This window comes from Saccostrea cucullata, unplaced genomic scaffold, assembly GCF_032062105.1.
Source record: "Saccostrea cucullata isolate Sc308-1 unplaced genomic scaffold, CSIRO_AGI_Scuc_v1 ctg646, whole genome shotgun sequence".
In the NCBI taxonomy this organism is placed as follows: Eukaryota; Metazoa; Mollusca; class Bivalvia; order Ostreida; family Ostreidae; genus Saccostrea; species Saccostrea cuccullata.
The window spans coordinates 14,644-40,859 of NW_026919473.1; the positions used below are offsets into that span (position 1 = coordinate 14,644).

General features: G+C 33.1%; 2 protein-coding genes across 2 annotated transcripts in view; one reads left to right on the forward strand and one right to left on the reverse strand.

The window, feature by feature from the left end:
* LOC134232339 (arginine--tRNA ligase, cytoplasmic-like) overlaps positions 1–25,763 on the reverse strand; it is a 40,153-nt gene extending 14,390 nt beyond the window's left edge. Inside the window, exons 1-10 of the mRNA XM_062714290.1 lie at positions 25,652–25,763; positions 24,869–25,015; positions 23,027–23,209; positions 22,475–22,564; positions 21,859–22,037; positions 21,224–21,407; positions 19,289–19,418; positions 18,743–18,847; positions 17,470–17,648; positions 15,239–15,348 (exon numbers count right to left, since the gene is read on the reverse strand). Of these exons, the coding sequence (XP_062570274.1) occupies positions 15,239–15,348; positions 17,470–17,648; positions 18,743–18,847; positions 19,289–19,418; positions 21,224–21,407; positions 21,859–22,037; positions 22,475–22,564; positions 23,027–23,209; positions 24,869–25,015; positions 25,652–25,693 (1,349 nt within the window). The 5' untranslated portion in view covers positions 25,694–25,763. The remainder of the gene's footprint in view (positions 1–15,238; positions 15,349–17,469; positions 17,649–18,742; positions 18,848–19,288; positions 19,419–21,223; positions 21,408–21,858; positions 22,038–22,474; positions 22,565–23,026; positions 23,210–24,868; positions 25,016–25,651) is intronic.
* On the forward strand, positions 7,255–10,288 carry LOC134232348 (uncharacterized). Its single transcript, XM_062714295.1, has one exon. It carries the CDS (start codon positions 8,423–8,425, stop codon positions 10,088–10,090), a length of 1,668 nt encoding a protein of 555 aa, XP_062570279.1. The 5' UTR covers positions 7,255–8,422; the 3' UTR covers positions 10,091–10,288.
* Positions 25,764–26,216: the final 453 nt, after the last annotated feature.

Below are 26,216 nucleotides of genomic sequence, written 5' to 3' on the forward strand. Positions count from 1 at the left end.
GGCAATTTGGACCTAGCTTCCACAATATAAAGTTTGCAAATAGGAACATGAGATAGAAACTTGACAGATGACCTTCACAGAGATAACTTTCAATGGAATATAGGACTATAATTCCTTTATAAAACTGTCAAATTAAAAAGAATATATTTCGGACAAAAAACATGTATGTCCCGCAAAGACAATCACTGTTTCTAAAGGATATTCAGGTTAAATACAAATTTAGTTGTAATATGCACAAAAACATTTTTTTTAAATTTCATGCTTTGATCAGCATGGCTTAAATACAGGATATACAAATGCCCACGTGCAAGGAATACACAAATGCCTACATCCATGCAATGGCAAGCTACAGAAGACACTGACACCTTTAACAAAATGATAATTTATCAATGAAAAGTGATACATGTACAGTGGACCTTCAGATATCCAGATGCCAGATATCCGGATGCTTCAATATCTGGACGTTTTTTCATCGAAACGGAATTTTTTAATGTTACTTTGTCTTGTTTAACTGGTAATTCTGATATCCGGAAACTTCACATATCTGGACAAATTGACTAGGAACCAAAGCGTCTGGATAAATGAGGCTCCACTGTACATCTCTTTGCAACCCACATTATCTTCCATTATAAAGGGACTCTTGTAGTTTACCAGATTGTAGAAAGAGATTGATTGACTTTATATGGTTGAGGATATTGGAAGGTATCTGCAGTAACCATTCTTTTCAGCCAAAACGTTTAAATAAAACTGCATGTATACCATTTTTGGGTTCTGGTGTATTCTATTTCCATACCACACAGAAATAAGTGATGTACAATACATGAATTTAATGTGTTACACTGAGGATAATTTTTCTTCAAAACTTAAAAATGTTGCTAGTCGACCAATGAATGAAATTTGTAAAACCAAAACCTTATAGCTACAAAGTTTTTATCTTTTTTTTTTAATCACAAAGTTTGTCATTCAATTTCTCTATAATTTTGCAGTAAGCTATCGATTTTTAATAACTATAAGCACAAAATAATTTAATTATATTCTAATATTCCCAAGCAGGTAATCTCAATTTTAATCATAAAAATTATATGAAATGTCAATCATCCTATCACAATCCAGCTTACATACTGCAGAGGGTCTCCAGTAAGAGATGAACAAAGGCCTGGACATCCATCCCTTGTAATTACCCCGAGCCCTACGATCCCCAATCCCCTTTCTACTAAGTCTTCACTTACAGGATTGTGGGGGATTAGTTTCACTTCCACCATCTAATCTAGATGTGTCTAACCAAGCCACAGAAAAAGAGTTTTGCCGAGATGACTACTAACAGAAACCAATACCTTGAAATCTGATTATAGCTGCCCAGAATCCCAATGTCCCTTCATTGGCGGCTTACACAGGAAATTACTTAGTTTTCCTTCCTCCAGCTGCATGCAAATAGTGTTATGAAACCTCCATTTATTATAACAAGTTTCCTCTAAAGAGAAAAATTTATGATTCTTTAACATGCTTGAAGCTCGCATTTTGAGCCAAGGATATTGAATTCATTTAGTGTTTGAGCCATGAAATGATCATCACTGACAAATTAATATTCTCTCTCTCGGCCCCTCCAATTTCTTCTCATATTTTCAGACATGGTGGTGTCAAAATATACATAATACTTTGTTTATACATTTGTATCTTGAAAGTTAGATGCCATTTAAAAATGAACATGTATGAGATGAAACTATAATGGGGAATTATTTAATGAACATCTTATTATGTTGTTTCCATATTTCAAAATGATGAAATTACTTTTCACATCCCCCCCACTACAGAGCCATCTCCTATAATTAAGCATATGAACTTAAAAAATTTAACAATTGCACACAAGAATTTTTCACCACCTTTAGGTATAATTCTGCAATTATTCCACGCTCAGGCAATCCCACATTTTTGAATTAAGCATTAATTTTAAAAATTCTGTTAGTCTAAATTCTACTTAATTATATATCCTAAATGACAGCTTACATTAATAAAATAAAGTTTTAAGGATACCCAGTATTTTTAAAGAAGTTTAAAGGTCAAGAAATCAAAAATGTTGGTACCCAAGGAAATGATAAGTCATATGGCACAGATTATTCAAAAGTTTTGGCCAAGGTTAAGTATTTTTAAAAGTAGGTCAAACTCCAAGGTCAAATGGTCAAAATTGCTGTCAAAGGGATAGCATTGTCACTAGAAATAAACATGTGGAAAATGAAAGTACTAAAGCAACATCCATTAAAAAATAACAACCAAGGTCAAAGTCTTTTCAAAAGTAGGCCAGTCTATAAAGTCAAGATTAAGATAATTATATTCAAAGAAAGATTGGACAACATGAAATAGACAGATGAAGTACAAAAGTATGGTACAATTTTAACTGTTGAAAAGTTACGGCCAATGATAAACATGATAAAGTTTGGTTTGCTTTTGCAAAAGTAGGTCAAACTCAAAGATCAAAGAAATGGTGAACACAACCATCAAGCTTTTTTCCCCACTTTCTATGAACTACAAGTTTTAAAATAAAAATCATTCCTTTTAATTCATAAGAATACCGCAAATCATCTTTTATTTGCAACATCTTTTTATTCAGGATAGAACTTTCTTGATTATTTAACATTTAAGATTGATTGATTGATTGTATATTGTTTAACGTCCCTCTTGAGGATTTTTCACTCATATGGAGATGTCACCGTATGCCAGTGAAAGGCTTCAAATTTAGACCTATACTCGGCACTCAGGGCCATTGAGCAGTGAGGGTTCTTTATCGTGCCAGCGCCTACCGTGACACGGGACCTACGTTTTTAAGGTCATATCCGAAAGACCCGTGACTTTCACTTCTAGTGCCGAGCGCTTGGCGAAGGAACAGTCACTACCTTTGTTTACATCTAGGTATGACGCGGCGCCGCGAACGAGAATCGAACCCGGGCCTCCCGATCAAGAAGCGAACGCTCTACCACTAGGCTACCGTGACCGGTAACATTTAAGAAGATAGTTTTAAGTCCTAGTTATTCCATCAAGTTTTGAATATAAATACTAACGAGGTACCCTCAATCCAAATGCAATCTAATTGTATTGGCTTTTTACATGATAAAAAACATAGAAATGCACTTATTTCAGATCTTAATGACATTTACAAACGTAAGTGAAGCAGTGCGGAAACCATAATGTGACTTGGCTGTCATTATGTCATGGTGGCTCCAAGTTTAAGGTTGGTCTGAAATGGGAAAGACGACACTAACAATAAAATGTCAAAGAGTCTGGTAACCTAGTTTACAATGAATATGAATGTTGCTTGTAAGGATATACAAGTCTAGTAAGTATGTTAAAATCACATCAGTCAGAATTTGGTCATTTATAATTCCAAAACTGAAAATGGTACCAACATCCCAATACTTAGTTTTCAACAATATGGAAATATACTCAAGAAACAAAATAAGGTCAACTATATATATGGTGCAGCTTAAATTCCCTTTGTTGTGTGTGTGTGTTTGTTAGTGAGTCAATGTGTCCTTTGTGTGAAATGGAAGATATGTACATAATTTGCATCAGGATCGATGTCGAATGCTGCTTTGACTTATAAACAGATATGCTCTTTGCGAGGGGATATTCCTTTTTTTTTTTTTTAATTATTTACTTATAGGACTGAGCCTGCTCAAAAAACCTAAACATGGTCACTCATCTGCCAAAGAGTTTAGTCATCAAAAACAGTCCTGGTTTATATGAAACAGCTGTGACCATGCACTTTTACTCGCCAATGTTTAGGTAAAGAAAAGTTCTTCCTGATTAACAGCTAGACCAGAATATTGTAAAATTTACAAATCAAATTTTCCTGAAGGAATCCATTCAATAACCAATCTGTCAAATGAATGCACATATTGCCAATAACTAGAGGTAATATTTTGGATGATATTTTCATACATGACAAAAACCTTATTACCAAAGGGAATATATTGACACGCTTCTCATAAAATATCAACAGAGTAAAACCTGTAACTTTTTCTGATAGAATGCATTTTATACATAATGCCATCTGTTGGGGTATTGATTTAGCTCTCCTGAAAATCATTAAAAGTATAATATTGAAAGAACGCAATAAAAGATTGACTACAAGAGCCACCATGCCCAGCTGTGGACATTACAATATATCCAATGTAATGAGAGATGAATAGATTAAACTGTCCTTGGTGTTAATGTAAATTATCATGATTATTGGTGATTGACAGATCAAGGCAGTACCCAGTCATATTTAAAATAGTAGGTATGCTTGTGTCATGACCATAGGCAAATGTACTGTTAAACCTTGTCAAAATCAATTGGGCCATTAGAACAAAATATGGGATTATCCAAGGATTCAAGATATGAAGAATGAGCATATTGAGAGACTGCAGATTGAGAGGCTTTATGAAGATTCATTCTGAAACCTTTCGAATACATGAACTGAGAAAAAAAACAACAAGAACAAAACCCCAAAAAACAAAAAACACCCTCGCTGATGAGCAACCACACTGATGAAAGGATTCAAAGTCATGCATATTGCAAAAGATCATATAATTCAGCTTTGTCAAAGTGTAATACCAAACCCATTTAAATCTAAATTGGTAGCGGTACATCTAATATTTATAAATTCAATCAAGTAACTTATAAGATGTTTTATTAATCAGGATATTTCATGATTATATTTACGGTTAGAAGAAATGCTGTACACTGGTAGTTCATAAATTGTGGCATACTGTAATGTATGCAGAAATTTATATGTATCTGTTTTACCTGTAGAATCTGAACCTCAGGTTTATGGATCCATCATGATAAAGTGACTTCATGTCTTCATTGCATGAAAGTGCTTGTAGTCTTTATGACTTATACATTGTTATACTGGGCCTGTTATCATGGTTATTCTTGAGAGGAGGATCTCAACATACGTCTCATATGCTCTCTTGGTCTTGCTGTTCCTGAGATGATTTTAGATATTAAGATTTTTCTTTTATTAAATCCCATACTTTGATGCCATTGGTTGTCTCCATGCTACCCATGTTTAGGGACAAATTTTGAAAAAAAAAAATCTGGATCACCATATAAGAAAGCTTATAAAAATTGTTTTATCATTTCTGACTTGATGGCTCCTGTGAATTAAGATTTTTCAATTTAGATGACTCTATCCTATTTCTTTATTCAATTTTCATGAAAGTGGATACAAGACTTCATTGAGCTAAAAAACAATTGAGGATGCTTTATCATAAGTTGATTTGAAACTGACTTTTAAACTGTGAGATTTTCCAACAGTTGAAAATGAAACCAATTTTAGTAATAGGATGGTAGCAATAGGCCACCAGAGTGATTAAGATTACCTAAAAATCAATACATTATAAATATGATTGACAATTTTTAGATGGGGGTCATTTGACCCCTATCTATTAGTTTACTGTAAGTGATGCCTCAAAATGGAATCCTGAGTTGAGTCAACATGGTCAAGCACCTCAATTAAATCTTCTGTAAGGAAAACTGTGCTGGAAGTATTTAACTTTAAGTTTAAGCATAACTTCTTATAATTAGATTAAAATCAGTTCAAATATATCTATGAAATTAAGAAAGACACATTTATACCACACCATAGCCATGATAGCCTGGTGAATGTTTTAATTTTTTACAAAACAAAGAAAAGCTGGAGACCAACACCTTGAAGTTAAAATTGCGGAAGATTCTCACGTGTGGATACCGGAAGGTATTCAATAGGGTCTGTAACTAAAGTTATAAACTTAAAAGTATAAAACAGATCACCAACACTTCGTGAGAATGCAGCAGTAAATTTATTTTGTTGACCGGTTTCGACCTGTGACGATCGTCATCAGAACCACGACCACGATGATGAAGACCGTCACAGGTCAAAACCGGTCAACAAAATAAATTTACTTCTGCATTCTCACGAAGTGTTGGTGATCTGTTTTATACTTTTAAGTTTTAATTTTTTTTCATCAAAACTTAATTCGACTTAACTTTTCCTTCTGTGTCTAAAATTTTTGATATTTAAAAAAAAATATTTATAGAATTTATATTTTTGACATTCATCACACTTATTTTCATTTCAAAATGTTTACTGTACTTCAGTACAGGACACTGTAGCACTAGGAAACACAGTGCAATCAAGCAATTATTTTACCTCAGTCCACATCACTTACAATGACGGTAATATTAAATGTTAATTACTATCAGGTACAGTGGAACCTCATTTATCTGGACGCTACAAATGACAAAGCATAAAGTCTTAAGCTTAAAATAAAGGAACAAATATATCCGCATGTATCGTTAAAAGTAGTATACAAAAATACTCTCACCTCAAAACCTTAATGAATACAAATGTGAATTCAGTTGATAATTTCTTTAGGATTATATAGAAAAACTTCAAGCCTAGCAATTAGTTACTGAAGCATTCTAACATTAACCCTGAAATGCCTTGTGGCTAAGAAGCTTCATTGAAAGTTCGGGGGAAAAAATGATGTTATCACGGAGATTACAGATGAGAACATGTGATGAGAATATACCCTGAGAGAGACAGTCGCAAGATGAAATCGATACAGGGCCGTAAAGTCATCACAGTGCAGAGAACAACATAAACTATAAAGACAATGGTCTAACGATGTCAAATTTCAGTCCATTACAGAAATTGCACCATTTCCTATATAAAGTGGTACAGCTGTGATTAGATTAGTGGAATATGAGAACCCCTTTGCATCATATTTGCACGGTTTAATATTGATAGAGGAACAAGCTTGGAGGTATCTGATGCCCGCAGTTGGCAGGAAAGTCTTTAGCCGGGTGATCAAACAAATTGTGTCCAATAATCTTAATTGACAAAATGAGAAGCTTTAGAAAGTTCTTAAGGCAGAGTAAAAAAATCTGTTAAGTGCAGCAGGATAAATCAATTTACATACAATATAATATTGATCAAAAGTAACAGTGGACGGAAACATCACAATGAAATCATTGCTGTGAACATTTCTGCAAGGACTTTATCTGACGGATTGCCTGCTTCAGGGAGAAAAGAAAACGTTTAGAAACTGTACAATACTTATCTGATCTTTTTGTTCATCTACGCATTAAAGCATCACGTAATCCTTCTGTATGAGCATCACTCTAACTGGATATAGACAAATTAGTGGGAGAGTAGCTTGGAACAATTATTGTAAATATCGCCGTTATTTTTATCTCATGAATGAAAACAGCAACATAATCAGGAATTTTAAAAACAACTGCCCAGAAACTTGAAGGAAGGACAACTAATAATGCTGGGATAAATAACTAAAATTAATTAATGTGCTTCCAATTCACTAACCTTTTCTAATCATTTCTAAGGTAGACTAGTGAGTGAAAAATTCAATCCCTCGGAAGACAGAATCACGACAGTGTCAACTAGATGCCTTCATTATCTGGGCTTTAAATCTAAGATCAATGATATTTTAAAACAGACTTGGTGCGTCACAGTACCGTACATAGTGACATGAGACCTTTATCTATACTCTGTCTCTGCTAATAACTACAACCTAGAACTTTCATCAAGCCTTAATTGAAGCCTGTTGAACGTAACTCCGAAGGCAATTTATTGAAATTTACTGGTGTGGACAATCACCTCATCCACTGCAGCTACTTAAAATTGTTTTCAATGAAAAGTAGTGTGATGTAATTTTTCCAATACTATATTGACTCTCCTGCTTTTAGTCAGTGCAGTGACAGTGAGAAATGTATGCCACAGTGCTCTCTCCTCATACTAATCAATACAAAGATCGTACATATATATCTCCCCCGGAGGACTGCTCTACCTCCTATCTGGATGTTTATACTTCAGGAGATCGCAGCTTAAACAAAAAGTACTAGTATTTGTGAAGAGAACTCAATGAAACACTGAGGACTTCTAGGATTTTTCCTGGAACTTACCACTAGGGATTAATATATGCACAACAGAAGTTAGAGTGAGTTGATTTGAGTTTGGAATTAATTTGCTATCCAGTGTAACAAGAGAAGATTTCTTAACTACTCCGTCATTACAGAAATGGCCCATCTTTTCCGTGAGTTATCCATTTCTGGGCTATTGCCTGTAGGACCGGATGCTCCTTAAGTGGTTGTATCTGCATCAGTTAAGCTGGTTTCAATGCAGGAACTCTGATTAATAGGAAAGCACATGCAAGAACAACAGAATGTTTATGACAAAGGCGAGGCAAAGAAATAATTCTAGCATGCTTAAGCTTGGTTATAGCAGCAATCACATGAACTTTATCTGATTCTGTGAAAGCTGTATTTCATTAGAATTGGAACATTTTACGAAGATAGACATTTTACCTCAAATGGTTTTGTTTGTACAATCAATGTGAAAATTCAATCAGGAACCTGATGTGTATAAAATATAACGTCATTTAAAATGGAGGAGGGCAACGAGACATTGAACTTAACAACAACAGAATTCATGCAATACAATGTTTCAGTGAGATTGGAGCTGTATTCCTGGATATTTTCTGTAATAGTTTTGTGTTTGTCTATCCTTGTAGGAACCAGTGGCAACATCCTTGTCATCATTGCTATGTGCAGCAATCGACTCTTCAGAAAGGTACGGTATGCTCTTCTCCTTCTATTAATGGCTGCCGCACTCTTCACAGACCTTGTATATTGTCCAGTGGAACTGGTGAGGATATTTCTTTATTCCAATTCTGACACCTCATGGATGGATCTGAAATATGTTTCCTCCAGTATGTATTTAATTGTCTTTTCTGCCATTTCTTGTGTTTTGCTATTCATCAGTTTAAAGAATCTTTGCATCATAACCGAGAAATTCACACGTACCTACAGATATGCCTTGTGTGCATTTTGTGTGGTTACAGCTCTACTAGTTATTCTGTGTCCTGCTGTGGGATATGGCATACTCTCCAACATGGATGAAGAGAATAACAGTTCTTTTGCACCTTATCATATTCTGAATGAAAGAGCCTTCCTCTTCAGAATCACCTATTTCAGTTTGTGGCTGATGATTATCCTCTTTGTTTTGGTGGGGATGATTTCTTTTATGGTAGTCACATACAAAGCAAAGCAATCAGACCTTGATCTATCATCAGACTTCTCTCATCCTCATTCACCAGACAAAGCTAAAATACCTAAGGTGCTTGTTAAAAAATCAGAAAATTCTCTTCATTCTGATGAGGAGGAAGAAGAAGAAGAGGAAGAAGAACCTGGAAATCGTCTTCTGGATTCCTATTCTGGAAAGGAAGACAATACTTCAACGATTGGAGATCTACCCTCTCCATCCAGATCCAAAGGCAGCCACTTGGGTGTAAATATGGCAGCCTACTTAGGCAGGAGGAGGCATACAATAGGCCAGATAGGAACAACGGGCCTGGAAACAATGGAAAAGGCAAAACAATATAATTATGTTCGTAAATTTTCTGTGGATATTCAAGCGCTGCAAGCGCAGTTAGAAAATCCAAAGAGACATGCATCAGACTTTCCATTTTCATCTGATACAGAAATTCAAAAATCTCTTCAAAAATCAAATAATAAAGAAGACATTTTAAAGAGAATCAGACTCGCTCAGCAATCACCACTAGTGCAAAACAACAAAACTTCTGACTGCGAGAAAGAAACAAATAGTGATTCCCAGAGCAGTGGAAATAGTGAGAAAGCTTCAAATGAAGTGTTGCATGAATTACCTCCTTTACTGACATTATCAGAAACAACTGCAGATGAATTCAGAGAGAGAGCACAAGAGAAGGACCCCTCAGCAAGTTTTATAAAGCTCTCTTGCTCACTTGTCTTAACGTTCCTCTGTTTCATGCTCCCTATGTTCATAACAGAGACTCTTAAGGAATTAATTTCTGTGACAGCCTACATTAATGTACTCTCCTCTACGTTAGCATTGTCTACAGCACAAACAATCATCTTCCCGTTGATCATCTTATTTCTAGACATAAAAGTGCACACATGTTTCCAGAAGATGGTGTCTTCACTGCATTTGAAATGTTTTGGATTGTGTTACCAAAGAGAGGCTGTACCGTCATCCAGTCATGAGGAGGAAGACATTTCTAACACACAAGTCTAGAACATTACAGCTTTTATAATACTATGTACTACCTAACCTCTCTACCACAATGACCTAATGATAAAACCTTAGAAAAATTACTGGTTTCATTAAATAAGTCAGACAATGACTAGAGGATTTAACAAACTGAATAAGACTATTTTTCTCCATCAAATATGGGTTAATCATTCCATCTTCAGAACAGGAAAGTTTTAAATAAGTAAACATCAAACATTCAGAGTGAATTTTGAAATAATTTTCTACTCTTCTCAATAAAAATTGGTTCTTTTAGAACAAAGATCCTGATGTAAAACCACATTAAATATTCATGTTAATGTTTAAAGTCTTAATATGTTGTATTCTTTTATGACCTATTATAGTTCATTAAAATTAAAATGAAGCATTATTCCTAGAAATTTTAGGTAGTAGTGAAAAAAATTACAGGAGAATAATATAATCAACAAATTTACAAGCAGTTTTGGAAAAATCAAAAGCAGATTTTACAGTAAATTTGTCATAAATTTTGTCTTCATACAACCAAATATGAAATTAAAGGCTACTGCACCAGCAATACAAATACTGTCCAGTAAAAACGTTCTACTTGTCCATTTTATTAAAGAGTGAAAACAGTTAAGGTACGGAACAGACAGAGCAAAGTGAAAATTCGGAATGAATGGAGCTTAAACCCTCAAAAAATGGTACAGAAACAAATAATAAACTGTATACTGATATAACATAACAAGACAACCTTTTGTAATGAAAATGTCTTGATCTTTAAAATAAATAATCTTTTTTGTTAACTTAACATTATATACTTTCAGTGCAATAGTTTGCAAAATTAATATCTGGATAACTAATTCTCCATCTAATAAAATAATTATGCATGTATGTAGTGCAAGTAAGTATGATATATTATCATAGCGATAACAAAGAAAGATAATCATATATATTGCAGATCTTGAATCTGGTCCATTGGATCTTTATGTTCCTATTAAGTTTACAATATCTTGTAAAAAAGGATCATTCCATTTTTTTTTTTCAATGTTTATCCTCAATGTGCAGATTGGTTTTGAGGCAAGAAAAAAAAACCAAACACAAAATAATTAAATAACAAAATAAAACATGGAAATATTTGCAATATATTTTACTCACTGAAATATGGCTCGATCAGCTTTTTTTTTTTTTTTAGATTCGTTATTCAAGTTCCATAGTACATGTATTACCATACAAAGATATGAAATAAAAAAAATCAATATAATTAATGTCTACTATTATTTTCATTTTTTAAAAATTTTGTTACTCTGTGAAAAAAATCCTCAATAATTTTTTTTAATTTTAATTATTCTCTGTTTTTTCCATGATAGGGTGTGTGTGTGTGTATGTTTCATGAAGAAAGATTGACTTTTTATTGTAAGGTTGATGCTATATTATTAAACATAAAAAAACTTGGAATGGCCTGTTATATAAAAGGGTATATGCATATCTGTAATAACATGAAAATTATTTATTTTCTCTAGGACATATTTTATGTATTTTGTTGTCAATCATTAAAGGCATTGTATATACGGTAAATTAGCAATTTTTCATAAAAATTGATACAGTACCAGATAATAAATTAATAATTGTACAAATTTGAATAAAAATCTAGTAATATGCCATTTTTTGCAATTTTTTGTCATAATTTTTTTTTTTTATAAAGTTTTATGACAAGGTCTAAAAATGTGTAAAATTTTAAACAGTACCTATGGATGAAATAGATAAACCAGTTTTGTAAAAAGAAAAATTAAAATTGCAAGAAAGTAGAAATTGAAGCTTATCTCCTTATGTTGTGAATTTAAATGCACCTTGTGAACAAAGTCTGGTCCTTCAAATTAGACCTTATAACTAGAGGTTATGTTACAGTAGTAGGTGAACAAGATCCCTGAGATCACTGCTCGAAGACTACAAGTGCCAAGCACAGGTCTTCATAAATTTGCAGCTCTTCAAGAGCAAGTCGTGATACCTTGATATGAGTGAAAAATTCTTGAAGGTACATTAAACAAACTAACAAAAATTCATTAAGTGTATTCCTTAAAAATTTTATTTTATTGAAAATAACATAATTGCACTAACCATACTATAAATAATCAGAATCAGTGCCCATGCAGGTTACGCTCTGTATAGAATCAATACAAACCAGCAGATAATTACATGTCCAAAAGAACTGCTTCTATCTATTTCTCTATAACCAAACTAGACAGGTTGTGAATAAAATTACAATATTAGAGCTTGTATAATTGCAAATTTGTTTTTTAACAGCCCCCAGAGAAAAGGGGGGTGCTGCAAGAAAATTATTTTATCATTAAACAGCAATTTTTCTTTCACAACTAGGCTGTGATGTATGGTCAGAATTCATTTCATATTTTATTGATTTTTTTTTTTTCCGAAAGACATGTCTTTATAAAGACCAGAGAAAGAATAATATCTCAAGAGTTAGAAAAATGATGTTTCACCAAGAATCTCTAGGCAACAACTCTGACATGTCATCAACATTACACGCATTAAAGAGGCATATCATGGCGTGCTGATGAGAAGGCTGACAATTATTTCCATTTTCCCCTCATTGTGTTCAATCACAGACAGCAATTACAGTCCTATGCATTTCACATGATAGACATGATAGAGGGATGGTTAACGCAATTTTCCGATGTAGTCCAAAGTGCAGAAAAAAAGGACGATTCCGGTGTATGAGTCTTTGTGAGGGGACTAACAATACAGAATACTCCGGGTGTTGACCCATTCACGAACATTTCATAAAAAGAAAGAGAATCTGGCCTAATAAGCTTCCAGCATTCAAAAGAATTTATAGACGACAAGAACAAAATTACCATTGATCTTTCAAAAAGATATTCTGATGCTTTAAGACAAATTTTGAAGAAAACCATTAATGACAAATGCTTTTTGATTTCAATTAGGGAATATTGAAATTAGGTTTCTTTAAAATAATTATCATGCAGAATGAACTGAATTTTAGTGTATAGAAACCTTGAAGGGGCTTTATATATATATAGCCTTTGTGGAAAACAGGGAAATGGTCAAGGAAGGGAGCTTCCTCAAATTATACATGCATTGTTTCCCTGTGTCACTGATCTTACAGAGGACTGCATCTGACTGGCATCTTTGTAATCCATCACTAATTACAAGACGTACCCTAAACATTCATATGATCACAGCAGGATGTTGAAATGGCATAATTCATCACGAAAGTCTAGACCCCAGTATCAGTTCATCTTGTGTCAAAGACCTCATCCTAATTAATGACTTGATATAATCCATTTTTGTAATAATTTTCAGCATAATTAGCATGTTTGGCAAATCAAAAGTTAATAATTATTTAGCACTGTATGACATTCATTTTCAGTTTCATGACTTGTTTTTATTCTATTTCTTTTTGGTCTTGGACATGTACGTTGTATAATATTTTCCTAAATAAATTTACAAAATCTATTCCCTTTTTCTCTCATCATATACATGCATATTTTGGTCAAAATCATATACATTTTTTTTTCCAGGTCAAAAGCAAGATTTACGTAGGTCATTAATGGAAATATCTTAAAGTAAAAAAAAAAAAATCCTATAAATAATACTGTAAACCAACTTTTAAGCACTCTGTGGACATTAACTTTCGCGACAAGCCCTCTGGAATTATTTTTTAGAAAAAGAGAAAACATCAATTTGAAAGTAATTCAAAAAAAAAATATATACATGATATAGCTTAGTTATCTATACATGTATTACCCAAAAAGTTAAGTTTCTATTTTAAGACTTGATGTTATAAAAAACACACAACAGGAAATTTTCAGTTCCAAAAAGCAATGTGAATGACCTCTATACAATTTTCAGACGAATGACAATTTATCTTATGGTTACATAGTTGGTAGATTTGTTAATTGTTTCTTGTAAACCCCATAAATAATCAGCCATTGATCAACCCCATCTGTGTCTACAGCAGGCTAAAAACTTCATTGATTTTTTAGCTTAAGGATTTGTATAAAATTACACCAAAGCCAAAGACTTTCTTACCCAAATACATTACGTGCACAACTCCTTTTTTATGTTTGCCCACAGACTAATTGATAAACCAATGACAATTATGGGTCTAGTCATGAAAATATATTTGTTGGAGTCTATGATTATCTCTGTACTCAGAAGGGAATGACAGTAAAGCACCAATAAATGTATAGACTCTAGATGATGGAAAACCTCATCTAAGAAGCAAGGCCGGGGTTGTGTGCAAGATTCTCAGAACAGTTTTATCAGCACAGCCTACTACAGGAAAACTGAAATATTTGGCACTATGTGTCTTGCAGTAGAAAGCAATATCGAGCAATAACTGACATTCAATCTTCAGATTAAAGAATTTAAAACTGGAAATACTATATATATGTATTGTAATAATTAATGACATTTTAAAATTCATCAAAATACTTGTACTTTTAAAAATAGAGAATATTATGTGGCATATGGCCACGTCAATATAATCATTTTTTCACAAAAAAGTAAATAAAATACAATGTAAGGTGAAAAAAGTATAGCATAGCTATTCTTTTTTGGTTCTTTATAAAATAAAATAAAGTGTAAAATTTTGCAATTAGAACTGGATTCATAAGAAAGAAAAGTAAATTCTCATAATATTACTCCATGCTCTGTGTTTTTATATACCTGTCACCTCTCATCATGCTGATCATTAGAGGGACACATTAAATTGTAGAATGATTTGTTTGAACAATACTCTGCTGCCACTGATCCTGTTTAAGAAAGTAGATTACACACAACCTGACATCCATACAAACTCTAATGAAGATACATGGCTCAATGATCTTCATTAAAGCCCATACAGTAGCAGAATACAAGGAGCTCGAATCCTACTTAAACCTACTGAATAAGGTGAATTCGGCTGCTTTTTTTCAAAACAAATGCTAAATGCTGTTATGTACGTCATCTCCAAAAGGATGGTCAATTGGTGAATGGCTGGAATCTGCAGGTCAATCACTTATCTTTCCTAAGATCACTTCATAGGTCACATTTTTACTAGGGTTATTTTTTTTATCATTCAAGTCAATCACTTACCTTTTTCTAAAACCACTTAAATGGTCACATGTTCTACTATTGTACCGGTCAGTCACTTACTTGTCTTCTCCTAGAACCACTCCGAAGGCCACGTGTTCTACCCTGGTCAGTTTACTGTTGTACCAGCCCAGATGTTCTGCTGCAGCATACACAGTCTGGAGATGGGTTCCCTATATAAACAAGAGATGTTTGTAAAACACTTATGCCCCCCTCCCCCACAAATTGGAATTTTTCTAAGTCCAAAAGGGCATAACTCTGTCAACCAGAAGTCTCTGTTGAGACTGTAGCTCTACTGATTTATACTTAAAACAGAGGAAGAGAAAAGTAGCAGTTGGGACTTGAGACTTTAAAACAGCAATAAGTAAAAAAAAAAATGATCCTTGCCACTCATCAAAATAAAAACCTATGCACAGAATTATGTATCTTAGTACAGTCTACTTGTGTGCCAAGTTATATTGAAATCGGACCAAAACTGTAGGAGGAGTAGCATTTTGATTGAATTTCACAGAAATTTCTATTTTTAGTAACCTTGACAACATCATTCATCGAAAGCAAAAACCGATGCAGAGCATTATGTATCTTAGTGTAGTCTACTTGTGTGCCAAGTTATATTAAAATCAGACCAAAATTGTAAGAGGAATGGCATTTTGAAAGAATTTCACAGAAATTTCTATTTTTAGTAACCAAGGCAACACCGTTCATCGAAATCAAAAACCGATGCACAGAATTATGTATCTTAGTGTAGTCTACTTGTGTGCCAAGTTATACTGAAATTGAATCAAAACTGTAGGAGGAGTAGCATTTTGAAAGAATTTCACAGAAATTTCTATTTTTAGTAACCAAGGCAACACCGTTCATTGAAATCAAATCCCGATGCACAGAATTATGTATCTTAGTGTAGTCTACTTGTGTGCCAAGTTATATTGAAATCGGACCAAAACTGTAGGAGGAGTAGCATTTTGAATAAATGTTTACAGACAGACTTACGGACAAGACAGACGGACGATCCCTTTTCGATATATTGCTCCGACATTCACACAAATGGTGTGATCAAACCCAAAACATAACTTGACCTAGATATTCATCTGACTAATCTGTATACTAAATTCCATTTCAATATGTGCAACCTCTCCAAAGAAAATAAAAGGAAACTGCAAATTATTGGAATTTTTGAAGTCCAAGGGGCATAACTCTGTCAATTATGGTGCGATCGTACCCAAAACAGAAATTGACGTAGATATTCATCTGACTAATCTGTATACTAAATTCCATTTCAATATGTGCAACCTCTCTAAAGAAAATGAACGGAAACTGCAAATAATTGAAATTTTTCTAAGTCCAAGGGGCATAACTCTGTCAATTATGGTGCGATCGTACCCAAAACAAAACTTGACCTAGATATTCATCTGACTAATCTGTACACTATTAAAATTCCATTTCAATGTGTGCAACCTCTCCAAAGAAAATGAACGGAAACTGCAAATAGTTGGAATTTTTCTAAGTCCAAGGGGCATAACTCTGTCAAAAATGGTGCTATCGTACCCAAAACAAAACTTCACCTAGATATTCATCTGATATACCTGTTTACCAAATATCATTTCAGTATCTGCAATGGTTGTGAAGAAAATGAACAGAAACTAAATGGACTGACAGACAGCAGCAAAGCAATATGCCCACCCTTCTTTAAAGGGGGGCATAATAAAACCCGACTTACACAAGGTGGGTTCCCTATATAAATTACATCAGACTTACACAAGAACTGCATCCCTTTTGATATATTGCTCCGTACATTCACACAAATATTCGTATTTTGGACTGTAATGATTAATTTTTTTCTTACTTCTCATATCCAGTGTTCTATTATACAATGTTTGACTAACATGTATGTTTCATTACACTATCAAGATAAATTATTCAATGCAAGCAAATTAAAACTAGGACTACATGTTGGTTTTTTGTTAATACTGTAACTGTAAAAGCACAAATATTTTGTCTATTTGTGCTCCTACAGTATGTTTTCTGATTTCAAATATTGCATTTCTAACTGTGATACTACGTACTGTAAATTCCTTATTTTTCATGAGTTCTTATTATAATAAAAAAATCGCTCTTTCACGTCAAACTGCAAGAATAATTTTTCGCAAATGAATGAATGATCAAGAAAATTTACATGGATTTTAGCAACATAATAATAAAAGCGAGTAACTTAATTTGGCGAGTTATGCTTCTCTTGAAATTACCTGATAAATAATTCCTTGCTTATAAGTAAGAATCTACAGTATTTAACATACCTGTCCTGCGTCTACAACGTAAATCAGCCAGTCTCCCTTCTCGTCATGGAGTCGCTGTTTAATGGCCGCCATGTCTGACGTGTCGTACGTAAATCCACCGTCCGATTTAACGATTGTCATCGGGACTGGACAGCCCGGGACATACATGATTTGTCTCCCTTCATCATATTCCAGTTTACCTACAAATTAATTTTAAAAGAAAAATCTCTCACGTAAAAAAAATTCATTTTCTTTCCTCGAAAACAAGGGTAAAGTTTGACTTTTTTAAATAAGCTTGAATGCCTATCACTCTAACCAGTTTTTATTACGGATGTCAACGAATATTCGAGTACTTGACTATCGTTCGATCATACCGACTATCGACTAAAATTTCTTTAGTCGGTTATTCGTTAAAAATGTGTTTCATCAAAGTAATATTGAATTCAAGGCAATAAACTTATATTTGTCCATTTCATGTATTTACAGATCAATATTTTCATATGTGAAAATTAAGGGTATAATTCAGTGTATAACTGTTCAAAGGAAATTATTTATACGTCGATGTATTTTCGGCAAACATATCTTCAAAATATATACATGTAAAAAAAAAAAAAAAAATTGGGGTCAGTTAATTTCATCAGAGTAATTAAACCGTGTTTTCTTTTTCTGATATTAATTTCATGCAATCATTGATTGTTTGGACAAAATTTCATAATTAAAATTTATCCCAAGCTATCTCTCTCTCTCTCATTGTTTTTATAAGAGACAGGCTTTAATTGTTTACCTGTCAAAGATCATTGACGGACACGTAGAAATTGGCTTCAATTATGGGGTACATGTACTACCGTTATGTAAAGAAAGGGCAAATAAGAGCTTTTGATATCCTGCATTTAAATAAAATGTGCAGCTAATATCTCAATTTTGAAATTAAATACATTGGATACATATTGATGTACAATTTTTATTGTACTATGTGCATGTTTACAATTCAGAAATTCGTTGTATAATGGTGATAGCGTAGGTTAAATATTGTAAACTAGTCTGTAAAAGACAAACAGAGAAGATGATATGAAAAATGATTAAAATTAAGCGAATATTCGACTATCGTTCGACTAAAGCATCCGACTATTCGACTAAGCTGTCCGAGTGAAATTGACATCCCTAGTTTTTATGTACAAATTTAAGCAATAATTAATAATCATTTTAAAAAAAATATCAAGTTAAATATACAAGATGTACTTATACTGTATGCAAAGAGTGAAATATAAATTGCTAATGAGCCTTGATTACTGACCCAAGTGATCCAGTAACTTGACAACATCCTTCATCATCTCCTGATAAAAGGATTCTCCCCTCTCTACCAGAGTTACACCAAGGCGATCGTATATCTTCTGGAACTCTACAATAGACAAAAGGCAACAAATATTTTACATATAAAGAGATCAACACAAGAAAAACTATCACATTCTTGTATATGAAAGTTTAATTAACTTGTTTACATGCATGGAAAAACAAAACCAATTTCCCAATTTTACAGGTTTTGTGATACACCCCTTGCTTCTACCCCCTTCACTTTGAGTTGCACACAGCACTGTGGAATCATCATTGCTCATAGGGAACTAATTTTGTGGAATTTGTGGGTCACCCATATCCAGGATTTTACATTCCCACAAAGATTAATTTGTTAACATATTTCTTCAATGAATGTTCTGTGAATACAAGGTACCAGAGACATTACATACCCTAGAACTGACAAAATTTTGCTTGCCCTCAAACTACCAAATTGAAATGATTCAGTAGTTTAAACTTCTGGATGTGACAAACTATGACATGTACTTGCCTTTCCGTGATACATCACAGATAAGTTTCCATGCGTTGATGTGATCCTTGTCATAACTCTGTAACTTCACCACTGCGTCATATGCTCTCTTCTTAAATGCTTCATCCTCATCAAACCTGGTTTTGGATTCCTGCATAAAAGAAAAAATCACTTCATGAAAAAGAACTTTATTTTTTCATTACAAAAGCCCATTATTTGATAAATAGAGAGAATTAAAAGTAAAAGCTTGTACAAGTAAATTAACTATTACTACAAATGTAGTAAGGCTAAGACTACTTTTCATACAAATCTTTTGGCCAAAGTTTTTTTTTCTCTTGGTTTAAGATTCCGCCGACCCTATTTTCCCCTATTTACAAAAATAAAAATAATGTCTTTTGAAATTGAAAATGGACTCTTTTTTTTTTTCAAATGACTGTTTTTATAATTTACAACACAAAGCATTCAACAAATACACTTTCAAACCACATGGCAGGACAGTCCAAGGATCAACCTAGTGGGGCGAATTACAGATTTTATACTAATGACCAATGCATGAATACTTGGAACTCCTCTAGATTTTTTCCGGGGAAATTGTTACACGTTTACACAACAAGACGCAAAACAGCTGGACAGCTATCGATGTGATGCCAAAGATGTTGGAGAAGATAGAAAATCTTTTTATTGTCAAATAATTAATTCATGCTGTGAATACAGGCATATTTTTACTGTTAAATTGTGAAGTTATTAACTTCCTAAGAAGTCACACATCGCATCCGATAAACATAAGTAGTTCAATCGCCATGCAGATGTGTGTCAAAACTTTTATTAGAAAAGAATTTTATATTGAAAACAAAGTTTGAAGAGAAATTAACAAAATTATTATCCTTAGAAATCAATATGTAATTACATGAAAAAAAATGTTTGATAAACAATTAATCTGACAATAAGAAACTTTTACATTTTAATAGTAGCAATAGTAAATTTAATTTAATGTCAATGTTGTTTTATTATTTTTTAGATATTTATATACCTTGTAATTGGGGGAAATATCTTTAAGATTCTTTTTCTCTTGCTTAATCATTTTTAAATACAATGTTTATACAGAAAAATTATCGAAATGTATGCAAGATATAAACATTGAATTATAGTTAAATAACATATAATGTGTGCCACGTACACGCGGCAAGAAGTCTCCCTAAATTTCAAAACTTCTAACTAAATTTCTTTGAGGGAGAAATGTCTCCCTAAACTTTGGGTCTAGGTTGGTCCCTGGACACAAGTATCTTAAGATTAAAGTTTGTTGTGAAAGCAATCCATCACTTTCGGAGTTTCCAAAAACTTTTTCTTAAGTGGAAAGGCTGATTAGAGAATAGCCGATTCACTTAATTTTACCCATATGTGTCCCAGTTCAATGTGTCTATTATGGAAACTCGGACTTGTAAGTCAGAAGGATGAAAACCAGCAACAGTAACAGAATAAAACAGAAATAATAAAGTTGAAAAATCTTATGTGTTTATAATAATTTTTATTTGAATACAGTTCAATGCTACTCGAGAAAAATATGTCAAAGTTCCAAATTGTTTTTATTTTTATTTTTCGACCGCCCAATGCATATTTTTGTGTGAAAAAATCGTAAACTAAAAAAAATAAAAACTTTGGCCTTTGATTTTTTTTTTTTTTGAATTGCTAAAGTTTCCATATCTTGAGGAAAATACCAACTTCATTAAATTTTATCTCTGCATTGTCTTTTTTTTTTGGAAATTGATTACATGCACATTATTTTTTTTTCTCTCAGAGGAAATGGCAAGAAGGGTAACTCCTAAAATTAAACTGCATTCCTTTCTTTCCTTTCAATTTACTTCGAAGAACACAACTTAATGCAGTGTAACAGAATTTTATTTTCAGCACCACAATTGCGGAAATAAGTGGTATAAATATCATATGTTATAGACCCACCTTGTAGAATGCCTGTAGGTCCTGTATTGGTGGGGACACTGTGCTGTAGTTAGGGAACTTATCCTTCAGGTGAGCAATCAACATACCAAACTGAGTGCCCCAGTCCCCCACATGGTTAATCCTTAGGACATCATGGCCGACCCATTCCAGCAAACGACAAATACTCTCACCAATGATAGTGGACCTGTGGTAAAGTTTTGGAACAAAGTCTTACAAAAGAAACAAGCAAAAATATTTTGAATGCTAACTGTTATCATGGTTATTTCATTTTCAGTTGGATCTTCACCAGGTTTCTACAAAGTTGCTGAAAGTTTATTTATGAGTTAGAAATTAATATTTACAATCCATCACCATCAAAGGGTTTTGAAGCATTTATGAAGTCATTTATCATATACATGTATCAAACAATTAAAAACTGCAGCATTATTTCAAGAGGTTAAGTATTGAAAGGGATACAATGGAAGCCTACAAATCTCCAGTTTCAAATGCTTGGAACTTACCATTTTTTCTTTTTCACATAATGTCATTCATTTTAAATATACTTATGAAAATGAAAATTAAACAGAGTACATGTACATTCGTGACAGAAAACAGCTCCTATCCTATATTAAAGCTTCAAAAGTATAAATTTTTACCTTAGATGTCCCACATGCATTTCTTTGGCAATGTTTGGAGAAGAGAAATCCACAATGGCCTTTCGCTTGACCCCTATCCTTGGTGGACGAACTCCTTTGTTCAATAGCTCACTTACTTGCCCAGACACAAAATTTCTGTTGAGGAAAATGTTGATAAACCCAGGTCCTTGAACATCAACCTACAAGATTTAAAATAGATTAATACTTGTACAATAATTGACAAACATGTACAAAACACCTACAAATAAAATATGTAATATGTACAATTTACTATGAAAGAAAAACCTTCACATCCTCAAATCTGAATAATATTCTAATATCTGAACTTAAAGGTTTAAACTATAGCCTACTTAGTCTACTTTAAGCTATAGAAAAAAAATGTCCTTTTGAAGGATACTGTATATCTTTATTTACTTAAGTACGTCAATTTGTGATGTCCTTATGTTCATTTGGATTACTTTACCTATAATATCAAATAACTCTTTCTTATTATGATAATCTCATACATGAACAGTCCTGGGAAGATTGTGATCATGCATTAAATCTGTACACAGACACATGTGCATTGTAAGTATATGCATGTCCATGCTGACTAATTACAGATTAGAAAAGATACCTTTTCAAAATATTCCGATTGTGGAAGGTTTTGTACTATCTTGTTTGCAATGTCTCTGGGACTGGAACCTTGGCCTTTTTCTTTCAATAACTGTGAGAATAGAAATTATTTAGAGTTATCATTTTGTAAATGAATAAATAAATATATGCATTGATTCAATTTTCATTCATTTAAGCCTAAAAATTTTGAATGAAAATATGAAATTTTAATGAAGAAAAGGATAACTGAGGACAACAATTGTTTCGAACATATTTTATTGAAAGAATCAATTTGAAATGCATATGGATTAAAAACAAATTCTTACAACTTACTAATTCCTCTCCATAAAAGAAATGTTAATTGACTGTCCCAGTGACCAACAATACTGACCACCAGGTACAAACAAGTCTGCTTTCTTAGGGATTTTTTAAAAATGCTTTTTTTTTCCCACACATTAAGAATAACATTTAATTATGAAGAATTTGGACCTATTTGAACAAAAATCTCCTAAATTGTCCAATTTAATTTTGATACCCATATACAGCGGTTTGCCCAGTGAAGCTCTACACTTACCTTTGCTAGGTTCAATGCACTGTTACACTGGTAGTCAGCGAATTTGGAGCTCCCCTGGATCATGACTGGTGGGTTATCTAGGTCGGGGAAGGCCTTACGAATTGCCAGACCAAACACATCCTCCACCATTGTACCAATACTGACCATGTAGTCCGGCTTCCTACTCTTCTCAGCTGATATGCTCTGAAATATATAAACCATACAGAACTTTAAATAATTTGTTTTATGATCAATCTTCAAAATTACTTACATATATGTGTATAAATACAACTGTGTCAATTAAAATATCAATTGATATCCAGGGAAAAAGGAAGCTTACAAAATATTTACTTGACTAAATCAGTCAATTATCAATTATGAGATCATTTTTCATAGTCGAGATGTCAATTTTGAACACAAGTTTTCATAAATTGGTATTTAAGATGTAATTTAACTCTAGAAAGTAAATAGAAACGTTTAAACATTAAATAAAATGTTTTTATTTTGTTATGTTTGTATCTATCTTGCTTTAAAATCTACCATGATGACGTCATATGTGTACATCAAGTAACTTGGGAATCGATCATGTTGTGTATATATTTGGCTAAGACGACATGTACAAAGATACGTAAAATGGAGTTTAAAAGGAAATATAGTGAATATTATGTGAAATTCATATGGAGTTCAGTTAAACAAACAGGTATGCTAATTTATTTTCATTGATTATATTCTCTTTCGAAATCAGCTATATAAATCCTGTTCTTCGGCCCCATCTGTCATTCGTTACAAAAATAATGCAACAGAACACCAATAAGCTGGATTTTAGACGTACTTTTTTCCAAATGGATAAAGACTCCAAGGTCAAGAGGCCAATTTTTGGTGTTTGTTCAATTCGTCTGTGTCCTTAGCCCACAACATTAGAAAAGTACGCGGATTTCAATTGTCACTACATGCCTTACATTTACATTAATAGACAAATTTCCGCGGACAGGGCAAAAATTTGTGCCCGTACATTCTAATATAAGCGGAAAAATGTACTCTACCTATTTCAAAACATAAGATTTGACTGATGGAAAGTTTGCCTTAAAACAAACAGTTGCTAAATAGTCATTAAGCATGGTAAGAATTACGAAAAATCTCGGTTCATATGCATAAAATTCAAAAGATAGGGTAAGGTTTCGTGCAAATGTGTGGAATAATTATTTTACTGACAGGATTGTGGGACTCTAGCAGCACTTTTTAGGCAAAATAGATGTTTTTCAACTATATTATTAACTTAAAGGCTTCTGTATTGTTAAACCTCTGTTAGCTTATATATTAAGGAAAATTTTCTATTAACAGAAATACGTGATGCTGTAATAAATATTTTTTTTGGTGCAATCTTCGCGTTCGCTCTTTTATCTGTATGCAAAAGTTAATAACAGCTAGTTTACATTTATCAGCGCTTTTGGTAATTCATCAAACTTAATTTTCTTTAAAAAGTCTAAATTTTCCGAGAAATGACTTATATGCTTCCTTAACATACCCGCGCAATTGATATCCAAAAGGGGCATTTACTTAATTTCAAAAGTTCATGTTGCCTTCTTATAAACATATCTTTAATATTAAATGAATACTTTTTTATAATGTTCAATTATGAAATACAAGAAAGATCATTTTTATATATACTGGTGAGGTCAGCTTCAAGTAAACAATTCATAGCAACATAAGCAATGGTTTAAACAAGGATTTGAAAATGGGACCCCTGTACCTTATAATCATGATAATGGTACTGTAAAGATTAAATGAGATTTCTGGTTTAGACAAGTCATCTTAACATTGACTAAATCAATATGTATGTATTATAGCATTCCCCCAACTTACCCTCCTTAACATGTTGATCTGATACTTCAGTTTAGCATTCTCAGTCTGCAGAGCCTCCAGTGCTGGGGACACGACCCCCTCGGCTAACAGCTTCTGAGGGTTCTGAAGGGTGGCTACCTCCTCCTCGAGTCTCTTGATCTCTGCCTCCTGTCCAAGTAAGAAAACTTTGATTAAGGGTGAGTTAATTACCATGCAATAGCAATCACTACTTATCACGGCATTACTATTTCAATGATGCTTAACAATGTATCATATGATTAATATAAGGACCAAAGCCCCCAAAATCCCCAGTCAGGTGCTCTACCAGCTACTAGTATTTTACAATGTAGCTATACATGTAAGTTATGTATAAATCTGGGGATTGAACCCATCTGACTTACAACATTCCTCCCTCCTTCAATGTTTTTGGCCCCAAATAACACCAAATCCAGGGCATGGAAAAGGGATGGGAGAGGAGAAAAATTGATTTAACTCTACACATCTTTCTTCACATAATGATATACACATCACAACATTTATTTGTCAGAACTGGAAATACTTCAAGCCAAATACGTTAGGCTCTACTATACACACTGATTTAGACTTTGCAGAGACATATTAATTATAATAAGGGGTTCATGTTTCCTCTCACATGACTCAGATGGCAGTTGAGAAATATGGTACTAATCGCGCGAATCGCAGACCAACATCGCATACTTTGTTCATGAAGCTTACATCGATAAACTGATTGATGATAAAAGAAAATTAGTCAAAGTATAAGCGTTAGAATAAATATTCTCTTACAGCTTGTTCGGCGTGTGCTAGTAGCACCGATATATCAGACATGATGATGAAATTCGCCGGCAATCACGGAACAGGATCCACGTTGGATTTGTTATGAGTTTCTAAAGGAAAGAGTCGATAAGAAAGAATATAATAATTCCGGAAAAATGATAATCAAAGTTCTGATAGTACTGAAAAGCAGAGGAGCTATTTTCATCCAAATAAATTAATAGCCTACCATCTTTGCATAATGTATTTCGACATATTGCAAACTTTTCTAAAATATGAAATTAACTCTGAAATATATGTTTCATAATAAACGTATGAATAATATCCACTCCTTTTTATATGAATCATACCATACTCGTGTACTACATGTATATACCTGAGTGAAAAATAATATATTAAATAAATAATGAACTTTGAACTGATAGGGCCTAAATTTTGTAACTTTTTTTTCACAAGGAATTTTTGTATTATTATCGCTAGACCTTTATCTAAATACACAATAACACAACTTATGTCTCATATTTTTGAAGCATTGTATCATGAGTGGGTGAGGCTATTACTTTCATCTTTCACAGGT

Coding starts and splice junctions, on each gene's coding strand:
- LOC134232348 (XM_062714295.1), top strand. CDS start 8,423: ATGGAGGAGGGCAACGAGACATTGAACTTAACAACAACAGAATTCATG.